Genomic DNA, 14240 nt, shown 5'->3' with positions numbered 1-14240 from the left:
ACTTTTAATAACAGGAAAATACAGATTGTAAAGAAAGTTTTGGCGAAGGCGGGACTCAAAGGTGCGTATGAAAGAGCGGTTGTTTTAAAATCATCGTCTGATACACATTAACAAAGCTAAAAGGATCTCTGCGCAATGAAATGGGCTGAACTTACTTTCCAAAAGTTTCTTTACACCTGTATAGTAATGCCATCTAAATTTATTACAATTACCTTTGAACAATTATTGAGTGGAATGATGCAAATTTGAAACATTATTGCCTTGTTTTTTTGCAACTGTGTTTCTGTTGTCTTGAGCTTTCAATAGCAATTAGTTGAGCAATCCGACTTACAATTTATCATCTTTAATGATTTAGAGGAACAAACAATCCGTTAATCTATTTAAACAGTAATTGAACTTCAAGCTCACTAGTTTGTCAGTCTGGTTAATCAAAAGTATTTATAAAGCGTAACTCTAACGTTTCCAATCATAATTGTTGATACATCAATCTGAAATGGATTATGTTTCTGGTTTGATCCATGGCGAATGCTTAACTGTTAGCTAAATCTAGAAGTGTGATTATTTAACTAACAGTTAGATACAGCAACGAGCAAAGTTAAAAAATCATCTTAATATTGAAATGCAACAAAAATATTGATGTTTTATTGAGCCGAATTTAGTTTACATTTTTTTCTCATTGAATGTAATTAAGAAACGGTTTGTGAGTCATATTGTGATCTAATAAAATCACCATTTTCACCTTGAAAAAGCAACTCAGAAAATGTCAGTAAGAGAAGCCAATTTTGAATTTCATTCACAAACTCGAAATGGCAACAGAGAAACTGAAATCACATTGACAAATACTTTCACCTTCTTCAAAGCAATTTAATGGTTAGCCAAGTTTATTAAGAAAAAATTGAAACTGATACAATTGTACGATCTAAACAAAGATAATTAGATGAAAAATCAATCAATAATTGAGCAAACAATTGGTAAACAAAAAAACAAAGGTTTTGTGAACAAAGGCATTCATTATCCTAAACCTCTAGGTGGCACTGATATTAGTTTAGCCAATTGTCAAAGCAACAAGTGATTTATATGCATTCATTTTAAAATTTGGCTCGTTTAATTTAGGAAACTGAGGAAATTTGGCCCAGTGGTGGTTTAAGTTGCGTTAGTACTTGGTCAAGCCATTGGAGTGGTCCGTGAAGATGAATTTCAATCCAGGAAGGAGTTGATGTAACATCAGTTCGATGATATTCAGCTCCCCATCCTTTAACGAAACTCATTCTGATTGTACACATCTTAGTCAATTCGTAAACCTTCTCATATCCGTACTGAACATCTCTATTCAATAAATGTGCAAATACAGAGTTGTCGAAGATCTTTAAGGAACATGATGGAGGGATTTTTATGACAGTCGTAGGAAGGAAACCGTTTGCAAAATTACAGTTACGGCTTTGGATGAAGATGGGTGCATCACTCTGACAAATGGCGAAAACTTTTCCCTGTTCGTACACAAGTTTAACACCTTTTCCTATGTGTTTTCTGGTTTGTTCAATTGTCGAGTTACGGTTAACATTTGACAAAGATCCTAGACAGAAACGATTGGGCGAGGAAGGGTTGGTGAAACCATCGATTGTAACATAACTATCAGTTGCCAGAAACACTTCACCGACTCTAGTGTTTAATTCATAATAACAAATTTTGCACCAAGAATCTGGTTCTGAGTGCTGAACTAGCGATGCGTTGAATGGAGCATCCGAGGTGTCCATCTGATTGGCATCGTTTTGATTGCGATTCTCGTCCTGTGGACTGTAACCTGGAGGTGGTGTCTCTGCCATTGGAAGATGTGGAGAGCTAGGTCCATAAGGGCTTGACATATTGGATGCGAGGGAGGACGGGCTAAAGGTATGCTGAAGATTCAAAATTTCATTTGAAACGTCATTGAAAACGAATGAGTTATCAGTATTGTTATTGGTGATAGCATGATTATTTAATAATCGTCCTGATGGTGGGCCTTGTCTAACCGAAGATAAATCAAATTGTTGTTGCTGATGATATTGTGGTGCTTGATGATATTGTTGAGTTTGATGGTATTGTGGAGCTTGATGGATGCTATGCTGTGAAAGGTGAGGTGCACCAGGAAAAATCGATGAATTGGATGAAGGGCTGATTGGTGAACCGAGTGGATTTCCAAGTAAACTTGCATCAAGATTACCATTATTTGCACTACTTAAATGGTTACTTGTATCATTGAAAACAGAGTTATTATCATTAAGGTTATTATTATTATTATTATTGATATTATTGATAGCATTGATATTATTATCATTAAGGATGTTACTATTATTCAATGAAGTGGATGATTGTAAATGACCAGGCGGGTAATCACTAAACCTAGGAACCAAGACAGGAGGTAAAATTGGTGTCTCCACTCTTTTGTAATGGTACGGGTTAACACAGACATGGGGTTGTTTGGCAGAGAAAGGAAATTCACAAATTTCCAAAGGTTTAAGTTCATGGTGAGACTGTAAATCAGGCCATCTCCAGACACGACAATAAATTACATGAGGTAACCCTTTACGATGGGAAACTTGCAGACGACCATCAAGTGATCGCGGGATAGTTACACATTTTGACGGTTCCCCTGGATAGGTGAGAGCTTTCTGCAGTTCTTCAATGGCACCTTTCTTCTTTTTCAACTTTTTAACCAACGAGTCAATTGCTTTGCTAGCCCATTTTTCATCTTCATCACCTTGTTTCCAACCAAGAAGTTTTTTCACTGAAGGATTGGTAAAACTAAATAAACTGTTGAACGATGACATAATAATATGAAAGAAATAGTAACGATAGAATTGAGAGAAGATTCAGAAGGAGGGAGAGAAAGAGAGAGAGGATAGAGAGTAAGTGAGGCAGAGTAAAAGAGAGAGAGAGTAAACAGGCAAGAGATTGCTAAAAGTACTTGACTAAAACATGGCGGATTTTTACAGTGTTGCCAGAGTTTGCCAAAGAGAGCTTCAAGAAAATGTTTCGATGAATCGAGATAGAAGGAAGAAACAACCTAGGATAACATAGATGGCAGGGCCATCTACATGACAGTATTTCCGGGTACCGCCATGTTTAAGTCATGTTGTTGTCGATGAGGAGGATAATTTGTCAGATAGGTAAACATCAACTTTACTCTCTATCCTCTGCTTTCTCGGAGATTTGACTAGATTATCTGTAAATTGAGGGATTAAATGGGAATCGTGTCGGTACGTATCAAGGGTAATCTCAACATTTTTCAAATCTTTGGTCAACTTTGAAAGAGTCATGGAAACTTGTTGAACCATCTTTTGAGATTTAATCAACTGCTGGGAAAGTGAATCTATCTCTTTGGTTGCATTCAAGTAAGGTTGGCAGGCCAAGTTTACCAGTTCTTCTCGAAGAGCTTCATTCTTTTCCCTCAATTTTCTATGTAACAGTGTATCATATGATGATGAAACAGGTGAAGATGGCAAGGATTCATTCTTGATGGGAAATACTTTAGGTTGAGTATCAGTTAACTGTCCATTTGAAGGTTTAATACGAGGATAATCAGGACTTGGTGAAGGGGGAGTTTCTGGTCGACCATTAAATTCATCAAATTGGCTTTCAATGGTGTGAGAATCAATCTCATCATTTTCTTCTTCCTCTGATTCAGGTGCTTCACCCATTACCACGACTGCTGTCATCTTGTATTAAATATCAAAAAATCCAGAATAAATCACAGGTTGATGCAAAGAGATTCTATCCAATTAAATTGCGACAAAATAGTTACATTTAGACACTAAAAAAACATCAACAAAGAAAACACAAACCAGGTAACATTAATTTAATGCATCTGTCAAGTTGGCTCTCAAGCTTTACCATCAATATCTAAACCAGCAGATGGCGGCAACAAACAAAGAGATTAATATTAATATCGATAGAATCGTACTTTTAATTGTAAACTTTTGCTGAAAATTATCAAAAAAAAGTCAAATCAAATCGAACGAAAACAAACGAAATAAAAAAATCGAAAGAATGACAAAAAATAAAGACTCTACTTACGTCCCTTTGACTGCTTACATCAAACACTTTATTAGATGATGAAATGGTCTAAATCATAACCATAAGAAAATAACTGAAAATTAATCACCAAATCAATTATTGAACACTTCAAGAATTTCCATTAATCACCAGGGAACATTGGATGCATAAATTGTTATTAATTACAGTTAAAGTAAACATTGTCTTCAGACGAGTATTATGTAAATGATTAATCTGGTTAGCATTAATTTCGGTAGACAGATGTTGGTTAGCATTCAATTTGCTAGATGGCATTAGTTCTTCTTTGGTTTTTCGCTTCTCTTAAACTTTGACAAGTTTCTCACTAAACTCACTTTTTTCGTTCGTCTTTAGTTTAGTTGTTGTGGGAATTTTATTAAGCTTACTAAATAGCTATGTGTTACCCTTAATGTTTGTTGTTTTGTTTATTTTGATCGATGCGTCTTTTAATGCATCATCATGTTAATATCCAAGTTTACATCAATTTGTTTAACCTTTCTCATTGTTTTGACCCTTTTATCTAACCATGTTAGTGGGAAAAAACGGTTAAAAGACATTTTCCTCAGTGTTAAGACGACCCAATCTAACCATCGGACAAGACTTGCAATTATATTGAAAACATGGTTTAAACAAGCACCAGAGGATACGTATTTTTTCACCGATCAAAAGGACGATGAGTTTAACCGGTTAACCAATGGACACCTTATTAAAACCAATTGTTCCGCATCACACCATCGGACTGCTTTGTGTTGTAAAATGTCTGCCGAATTTGATACTTTTCTTGCAACATCTAAAAAATGGTTTTGCCATTTTGATGATGACAATTACGTTCATGTACCTAGTCTGGTTAAACATTTATCTCGTTACTCACCAAATAAACCTTGGTACTTAGGTAAACCAAGTACCCTTTCACCTTTGGTAATACTCAATCCAGATGATCAATCGTCCAAGATATCATTTTGGTTTGCCACTGGAGGTGCAGGTTTCTGTATTAGTCGTGCCTTGGCCAATAAAATGGCTCCATTTGCCAGTAAAGGTAAATTTATGCAAATGGGTGAAAAAATTAGACTACCTGATGATGTTACCATTGGTTACATTATTGAACACTTGCTTTCCATTAATTTAACTGTTGTTGATACATTCCATTCTCATTTGGAACCCATGAATCTCTTTCCAAGTAAAACCTTAAAAGATCAGGTAATTATTTCGCATTTTTTTCTATTTAATTAATATTCTCTTCTGTTTCACCTCACTCTTTAACTTGATTTTCGGTGCATTTTTTTTCTACCTTAATTCATTCTCTTTTAATATTCCATTTATTGATACGAACCTGTTCTGATTAGTTGCTAATGATTGGCATCTTGTTTACTCACTTTATGATCCTCATCTTTAACTTTTCTTTCCCTACCTTATATCCCCAATAATTATCAGAAAGTAAAAAAAAAATATTTGCCCGCAAGTGACAGTCAAGCAGGCAAGTCTTGCAAGTAAACATTTTATTTGATCCCATTAGAGACTAAAAAACAGATTCAATTAAATCTTAAAAGCGGATCGTCTGTTCTTGTGCTCTTAAATCCCCTTTAAGCTACTCATAATCGTTCACTTTTCTGGTCTTTTGTTTTATCGCCTTTTCGCCTTAATCCATCTCGCGATTATTGAAGATTGTCAAGACGGAAAAGGGCGGTTAAATCAAAGTTTACACATTGAACATTCATCCATTACTCACTTTTTGAGATCAACTAAACCCCTAAAAATTAACCATAAAAATATCCATTTATCTCATTTCATCTTAAATCCAATTACTAATTGCTTATTGTGTTTCCTTTTCCATTGCTTACCATTGTTAGTAAAGCTTTCAGTTTTCTTTGCATTATTATTTCAGCTTAACAATTTTTCTTGAACAAAATTTGCTCACATTACTGGATTATCATGATTTAGAAACAAAAACCAACTTTTAATCTATTGAAATTGTAATTGATGAAACAAGGAAGATGAGACACAGACAAAGACCAAAACAACAACAAGTAAGAGAGGGAAAAACAAAAGGTCAGCCGAGGTTACCAAAGATGAAAGTTAACATTATTTTTGATCCATTAAGGATGTTCAATGATGAGTTAAACTAGCTATGATAATGCATTGGAAAAACATGAAGAATAAGAAAAAAGTAGAAAAGAAAAAAAATAACTAAACTTTCTCATTCTTTTGCTCATTTTTACCCTTCAATTGCAATCTTAATAGAGTTTTGCTCTTTTCTCTTCACTCACCTTCAAGATAAATACATGTTTTACACTATTGATTGGTGGTAAAAGGTAAAAAAAGAAATGAATGAAGGTTCATCATCTTCATCATCTTTATCATCACATCATCTCGATCATCTTGATGTTGAAGCTTCTCATTTACCTTTATTTCATCTTTCAATCTTTGTGTAAAGGCAACTTTGCCCCTGGATCACGCCAAAGCCCCGGGCCAAGGTTTCTTACCTTTCACTAGCTCTAGCAAATGCAATCCTCTATTCATCATCATCATTACCCACAGTTGCTAGAGAGACTTGTAGACATGAAAAAACTTAACTTACCTACTGAGAGGTTAAGTTCAATGGTTATAGTTTTGAATACACTTTTGTACATATTTACAGGCAAAGTTACCAAGTTACCTTGTAGGCCGAAGGTTAAATCAATAGGTAACATCATTGTTAACTTACATTTTTCTTTCCACCCAACAACATTGACCAGTTATTACCTAACACAGCAAAGGCTACTTATTGTTGTTTACCTCCCCGTTGATTTTATCATGTCTTTACTCATTTCACTCATCTTACATTTAAATCATCATCACTGTTCATTTTGTTTAAAATTAATCTTCACAGTAAGTTTCTAGAGATTGCAATGTACTTTCATGTTCAACTTGGGCGGAAAGAAACATAATTCATCAGATTACTGAATATTCTAGTCATCGCATTTGATTAAAATGTTCAATTATTTTTCACTTCAACATTGGTTTCCAAAATGATGGGAACAAAATGAGGAAAGTTGATGATTTCATCTAATCACTCTGTTGATCACCAAACAAACCTGTTTCAAAAATGATTCCAGTCTTGAAATCAAACTGATACATTTTGATCAATTTGGTTCATTGATTAGAGTCAAATTGATTTGAAACATTTTCCCACTTGAAATTCCCTATCATGTGAACATTAACCTTTACTTCTTGCCACCAAACTCGCCAAAAATAGTATCAAAGTTAACACCAAAATTAGTGTAATGCCAAACTTTGTTTCCGCAGATTAGTTCAAGCAATTGTTGAACAATATCAACATTATTGTTGCAATTGATGATTGACAGCAATTTAATTTTTGCCAATTATTTACCAGATTATTCAATCATTCTCATCATCTCATGAAAAATTGTAAACTTGTTGCCTTACAAGCTTCAATTATTGTTGACAGTTTTGTTGAAACTTTGCTCATGATAATCACCAGATTCCCTTGCCCAACCAACCATAGTTAATAACCTCGAATTTGTTTATCGCAATTACAATTGATTTCAACCTTTAATCAATTTCAAGTAAATTGTAAATCACAGAGAATCTCTTCAATCTTGAGATCTTAATGATAATTTAATTAAACGATGCCAAAGTCTAAAAGCTTGATCCATCAATTATCATCTTTTTCATCAATCTTTAGTTTAAAACTGCAATTTGAGACTATTTACTTGTGCCGTAAGGCAAAAAAAGATCTTCAGAACACTTCTGATGAACTTACGATAAAAATAAATCTTCAGAGTTGGACAGGTTTACCTTAAAATTGCGATTTATCCATTAATTTACCTGAATTTAAAAGTTAAACTGACATGAAACTTGAATCTTATCTCACTTTCAAGATACAATGAACGTAAATCCAAGCTTCTTGAATCTTGTAATAATCAAAGTCCTGATTCCTTCAACTAATGATGTTAATGTTAACTGATTGTCGATCAATTTTTGACTTAATTGCCAAGTCTATCACTAAGTGACTCGTAATTAAATATCGACTTATTGTTTCCATTGAAATTTCCGGTTTCAATGTTTCAAATTTTCCCATCAATGTATAACATCTTCTAATGATTTATCGATAAACAATAAGTTATTGATAAAAACGGTTCAACAAGAAAATCAGTTTCGGTTTCCGGTTTCTCTGTTCAGTAAACTTTGAAAAAAACAAAACATGAACAATAACAAAATTCCCAGGCTCAGAGGTTCTTAATATATATCAATGGATGGATTAAGTGGAGAAGAAAATGTTGACTGAACATAACATGATGAACCTTTTTCATCCTTCTAATGATGATAATAACCATTTGCTATTGATGATGGCGATGATTACGTTGGTTATTACAATGATGATTGACATGGTGAATCAATGAAAAGATGAAATTTGGCCAAGTAAAAAAATGATTGTTACAAATGTTTCAATTGTTATAACTTGTTGAAGAATTGTCAGAGCGTCAAAAGATGAAATTCATCATTTCTTCAGAATCATGATCATCTTCATCATTTTCAGTCTTTATCTTTACCTTTTCATCATCTTGTCAATTCAATTGTTATCAGCTTTTGTTGTCAATCCAAGAAAATCTTTTCAATCTTTCAAAATTGAGAAAAATTCTAGTTGAAAGGTTTTCCATTCATTATCATGATTGCAATTACTGTTCATCATTTGAATGTCATGTTAGTCTCTCATTATCTTGATTATCAAGTTTCATCCCTTTCCTGGCTTTTTCAATCAAATGACCTGAAAATGCAAAAGAAAAAAATTGAACCAAGAAAATGTCTCGACTTCATCAGTTCCAAGTAACTGGTTAATCGAGCGTCACAATCAGCTCACTGAATCATTGAAGCCTTTTCATGTTAATTGTGATCAAGTTAATCTGATGAAAAAGCGAGACAAAAGGACGTGTTTACAATGATTCTGATTAACTAATTAATTCTGATGCTAAATTGATATTGTTGTTCATCTTGTAATTGATTTTGTCAGCCATTCCAATTGTATGAAAGTGATTATATCGTTTAATTTACCTGAAACAAAAACATTGGTTAATTAATTTCAACTTGATTGATTGCAAACGAGTAAATGAACAACAACAAAACGATTAACAAAAGCAAAAAACAGAATCACAGTTATGCAGTTGTTGCACTTGCATAATTTAAACTCAATTAACTTTCAAAAGCAATTCATTTTCACTTTGCCACTTACCATGTCCAACCTTGCATTTTTTGACCACTAATCGTCCATAATCTTTTCTCTGCAAGAAAATGTTTTTTCAAGTTACTCGATAACCTTTTTCTCGCTTCCCTGCCCATCATTATCACCATCCTCATCTCAACATCAACATTATTATCAAGTGACGGTTATGTACTTTGTCCATTGACATAGTCTGTGTACCTCACATAGATGCCTGTTTTCATATCAATTGAACCTGTTTTTTTTATCCTGCCTTTGCCAAATTGTTTGCCCACTTTTTGCTTGACTTTTTTTTTATTGCGGAAAAAAAGCCAAAATTATTATTGAACAAGCACGGGCCAAAATGTAGAGGCAAAAATACCAAAGAAAAAGTGAGAAGAGGTGAAGATTTTTCTCTCTCTCTTCTCCTCTCTTTTGAGGTCCAAGGAGGAGCAACAAGTTTCTTAAGGGATAGTCTAAGATGCTTTCGGGCATCTGGCTATCGAAGAGCAGATGTGTGTGCCTTAAGTGAGACTGTAAGATGAACAAAGATGAAGATGATGACCCTGGTTGTTATTATCACTCTCACTGCTCTGTTTCTCTCTGATACCGTTTTCAATTTGAAAGGCAGAGAGAGAGGAGCATAAATGGTTAAAGAAAGTACTTGTTCATCTTGAATGATGTAAATGATGAAAATGATGAAAAGTCAATGTTCTTGGCGAACTGATAAAACAATGATAAAGAGCAGATATTTCAAGTTGTTTAAACACTTAACAATACTTATACAAGAAGCCAGAAAGATTTGAAAAGTTGCAAAATGTAAATGATAAAATTGAATATTGGTCATTATTTTTGATGCTCCTTTAAATGATTACCATTTGCAAAGAAAATGAATAACTTGGAAAAGGAAATGAGAAGATGATTAGTTTTCCATTTAACACACAAGTATCCATTATGAACATGAATTTTTTAACCTTCAGGGGTTGAGAGAAAAAAAAGAAGTCAAAAATTTGCTGATGAATATTTTTTACCTTTTCTTTGGAAATAACATTTTGCCTTTTCATTAGTCTTTCCCAATTTATCTTGTTTACCTTAACATAAACGTGATTCAAATGTATCTTTACCTTTGACCATCCTTTCATGATAACTTACCTTTTGTCTGTTTCCATCCCTTAATCATACAATGTTAATCACGATTTAGATCATGTTCTCACCAATTCATCTATTTTTTAGTCTCAAGCTTCTTGAAACATTTTATTCAATGTTCAAAAGCGCACTCAGAATATTTCACGAAAAACTCAATCTTTCTCATAAACAATTCATTTTCAGTCAAATTTCCTTTTCTCGTTTGATTAAATTCATTAACTCAAGTTAATGGAGAAAGCTTAACCAACTACAACCAAATTACCTTTTCATTAACCGCAAAGTTTGTCATCATATTTACAGCCAGGTGAAGTCAGTAATCTTCCCATGAAAAAGGGAAGAAAAAGATTTAGTCAATTTCGCATCTTTGTCATCACTTTTTTTTCGCGCTAAAACTTGTCCATTGATTACAATAATGGCTGGTCATGGTCAACTTGTCATCTTTCTTTATCTTCTTTCTTCCATTGCAAATGAGCTTTGATGATTTATCATTCAACCCACTTGAACAAATGACTTTTTACTGTTGTTTACTGTCCAAAGTAGCTTTTCATAAAGCTTTACATTCCTTTTATGCAAATGCCAAGAAGTAAAAAAAAGAGCTTCAAATGCCTATCATTTATTGGCCCACATTTATCTTTAAAACCATCTCTTGGCCATCTTCCTTCATCATTATCATCCTTCTCCAATTGCTCTGGTCTTCGTCTTGTTTATAAAACGCCTGGTTGATCGTTAAACTTATTTTCTTCCTTCTTCTTAAAACGCAACTTTTCCTCCATTTTCAATCTTTACAGCCCATCATCTTTACCGTCATCTTCATCACCATTTTCATCATTTTTCCCTTTCAATTTTACCCTCTAACCTTTCTTACCCTTCACTCTGTGTGATCCTTTTTTTTCCTTCCAACGTTATTATTCCTCTTGACCCATCAATAGACTTTTTTTCAGTCACCAACTTTTTCTCTCTTCTACGTTTTTCTTCCCTTTGTAAGGTCACTTCTTTATCTTCTTCTTTGCCTTGTAAAGACTACAGGTTCGAGGTCAGGTCATCCAGACAGAGCGAGACAAGTTTGAAAGAAACCACTTTTATAAATCTTTGTTATCCAGAAAAACTGTAAGCACAACAAAACACACAAAAAAAGTACACAACTTAATGATTCCTTTTTTTGTTACTCTTTTCCCCTTAAAAACTCTCTCTTTTCCCTTGTCAACTTTTCGTCCAAACTTGGTACAATGTACAAGGGCAAAAACTATCCTTTTGTTGTCCGTTCATGTCTATTTTTATGGTACAACGTCTTGAACCTTTATGGTTTATTGGTAAAGATTTGACCCAAAAGATAATCTAATAACACAATAAGACTCGCAATAATAACGATAATAGTTATAAATATTACCTGAAGAAAAGTGATTCAATTGTTAAACTGCTCTTGTATTTACATGTATTTAGTTTCACATTTTATAACCATTTTTCCCATTACATTTGTAGCCCTTTTCTGTGACTCTATTTACCTTATTCATTGTCCACTGAACTCCCTCTCTTCCTTGTCCATGTTGCCCATCATTGATATTCACAAATCCATTGGACAAACAAGTTGACAGTATTTTCCCATTTACATTTGATCACAAAAGTATTTACTCATTTGTATGATAATGCAACGTTTACTCAATACGTTTATTGCTTCCTACTATCTTCATTTTTACCTTTTCATAAATGGTAAAATTGATTCATTTTTCAATGCATGAAATGAAAAAGAGAAATGAAAAGATTCCTTAAATTGTATGCAATCAAAGTTTACAATGTTATTCAATTTTCTCTGGGAATTTTTTGCCTTCCACAATCAAAATGATTACTTGAAATAAGCTGTTATTTTGACGCCAACCTTTACCAACCTTACCACTTGGACTAATCTCGTAATCTCGAGATTAACCTTTTCTGGTTAACCCAAAGTTGCTTTTTTATTCGTTAACAATTTCGTCAATTGTCAACTTGAATATTACCTTTCAATGATTGCTATAATCATGATCAACTCTACACATTCAAAGGAATCACTGTTTTCATCTTAAAGATGCTCTTTGATTGAACTCAATAAAAAAGTAAATAATATTAAATTGCATTCTCCAGTCACTGGTTAAATTACATTGCAAGAGTTTACACAATTGAACAGATCCATTGAAACATCAATCAAGCAATCAATTATCTTCATTATAATTCCTGTTGAATGTTTACTCCTATTACTTGTTCATCTTCTTCATCAACATAATTTCTGAATTTCTTTTCCTTTTTTAATGTTAACTCGTGTTTACTTATAAGGGCAACAATTTTTTTTATTACCATTTCTATTGCCCTTTCCATTAATTATCAACTGTACACACTCACCGAATCAAGTTAAAGCATGATGTTTAATTATTTTCACATTAATTGCCAAATCAAATTGAAATTAATGTTTTTCTTGCTTTCTTCTTTGGTTTCAGATTACCTTCAGCTATTCTCGTTCTGGAACTGAAATGAATGTTGTAAATGTTAATAGTACGATTGATTCTTCAAAAGATCCAACAAGGTAAGTTTACTGCACGATTTTGACCTCAATTGTCAATTAACTTCATCAATCCTTTATTCTCATCTTCTTTTTTTCTCCCAAAATTAAATGCAAATTATTAATATTTTTGTTCTTTTCTTTTGATTTCCAGGTTTATGGCTTTATATTGTCACCTTAATGGATGCTGATGCAATAAATAAATTAATAATTAAACACACTTGTTGCTGTTTGGCACTAAATTCAGAGCTTAAAGAAAGATGAAACTGATTGGATTAAACCTTTAGCCATATTCATTAACTAATTGACTGTCCAATTTGATCCAGAAAAATCTTTCCCTTGTTGCCATATTTCAGATATTTGTTCACATATTTTTATATAAATTTCATCTTCATTTGTCTCATATAAAACTTGTCTGCAACTAACTGCCTCTAGTGGAGTCGAATCCAATTTCAACTTGAATATCAACTTAACTTTACGCTCAACAGGCAGCCACTCGACCTCACTTAGTCCGTTCAACTTGCAACTTTCGATGGCTATCAATTTTCACCGAAAACTCGAGTCAACCTATTTCGCTATGAGAGCCAATTTGGGTTCACAACTCACATTCGTATATTGACTAAATTACGATGGCCCTACTGAAAACGATGGGTGGTTCGATGTGACATTCACCAAACTTACTGTCCTTACTTTCATGAGAAGAAATGAAAATAAACACAACTAATGTCCATGGCAATAAAGACATCAACTTCACAATCATTTCTAGTACTAAACTTGTCAATTGCAAACAAGATTTTCTCTCTTTAATTTAAATTCGCTTTTGTTGTGTAATTAAGTATTACACTTAAATTGATTCATATAATTTTGGCAATCTCAATTCGCATCAACTTCATTCTCATTGCTGCTTAACCAACGATTCAATCCAATAGTTTCAATGAATCCAGTAGATGGCAGGTGGACAAGTTTAATTGTATGAGATAAATTAACTTCATTGTATACTTTGTTTAATGAAATGTCTTTAATGTATTTAAAATGTTTAATTCTTAATACATTTGCGTTAAAAAGCTGAACAATAAATCTTGTTCTCAACTAACTCGTTTGTTCTTATTTCTGGTTTTCTTGGTTATAATGATTTTCCTCCCAATCTTGTAAAACTGTTTACTAATTTAAATTTCTTTTCTTTTATAGTCATCTGTTGATCAACTTTTGGCCATTCAAGTTTCAACGATAACATCACTCAAATCTAACACTCAAACTGAAGAAGATCAAGAATAAAATGAAATGAATTCATTTGCATTTTGAATCGCTTGTTATTTAAGCGTA

The 14240-nt window shown here is 33.1% G+C and overlaps 3 protein-coding genes across 3 annotated transcripts; 1 reads left to right on the top strand and 2 right to left on the bottom strand.

Moving 5' to 3' along the window:
- Positions 1-863: 863 nt before the first annotated feature.
- Mad (mothers against decapentaplegic homolog 1) lies at positions 864-2807 on the bottom strand. Its single transcript, XM_015926515.2, has one exon. The coding sequence runs from the start codon at positions 2805-2807 to the stop codon at positions 1110-1112; it is 1698 nt and encodes a 565-aa protein (XP_015782001.2). The 3' UTR covers positions 864-1109.
- On the bottom strand, positions 864-3695 carry LOC107359920 (uncharacterized). Its single transcript, XM_089267793.1, has one exon. It carries the CDS (start codon positions 3693-3695, stop codon positions 3108-3110), a length of 588 nt encoding a protein of 195 aa, XP_089123919.1. The 3' UTR covers positions 864-3107.
- Positions 3696-4392: 697 nt separating this feature from the next.
- Positions 4393-14010, top strand: LOC107360014 (fringe glycosyltransferase). The gene is made up of 3 exons (XM_015926627.3): positions 4393-5247; positions 12856-12941; positions 13072-14010. The coding sequence occupies exons 1-3, from the start codon at positions 4510-4512 to the stop codon at positions 13106-13108; spliced, it is 861 nt and encodes a 286-aa protein (XP_015782113.1). The 5' UTR covers positions 4393-4509; the 3' UTR covers positions 13109-14010.
- Positions 14011-14240: the final 230 nt, after the last annotated feature.

Source organism: Tetranychus urticae, chromosome 2 (genome assembly GCF_039701765.1).
Source record: "Tetranychus urticae isolate SD_2017Ah chromosome 2, NJAU_TeUrti_SD_1.0, whole genome shotgun sequence".
NCBI lineage: Eukaryota > Metazoa > Arthropoda > Arachnida > Trombidiformes > Tetranychidae > Tetranychus > Tetranychus urticae.
The sequence above is the reverse complement of the archived record's forward strand: the minus strand, read 5'-3'. Positions and strand labels throughout refer to the sequence as shown.

Excerpts from the sequence above, each read along its gene's own strand:
- Mad (XM_015926515.2), bottom strand. The coding sequence starts at position 2,807 with ATGTCATCGTTCAACAGTTTATTTAGTTTTACCAATCCTTCAGTGAAA.
- LOC107359920 (XM_089267793.1), bottom strand. The coding sequence starts at position 3,695 with ATGACAGCAGTCGTGGTAATGGGTGAAGCACCTGAATCAGAGGAAGAA.
- LOC107360014 (XM_015926627.3), top strand. The coding sequence starts at position 4,510 with ATGTTAATATCCAAGTTTACATCAATTTGTTTAACCTTTCTCATTGTT. Across the intron at positions 5,248-12,855 it reads GTAAAACCTTAAAAGATCAG|ATTACCTTCAGCTATTCTCG; the intron begins GTAATTATTTCG and ends CTTTGGTTTCAG. Across the intron at positions 12,942-13,071 it reads TCTTCAAAAGATCCAACAAG|GTTTATGGCTTTATATTGTC; the intron begins GTAAGTTTACTG and ends TTTGATTTCCAG.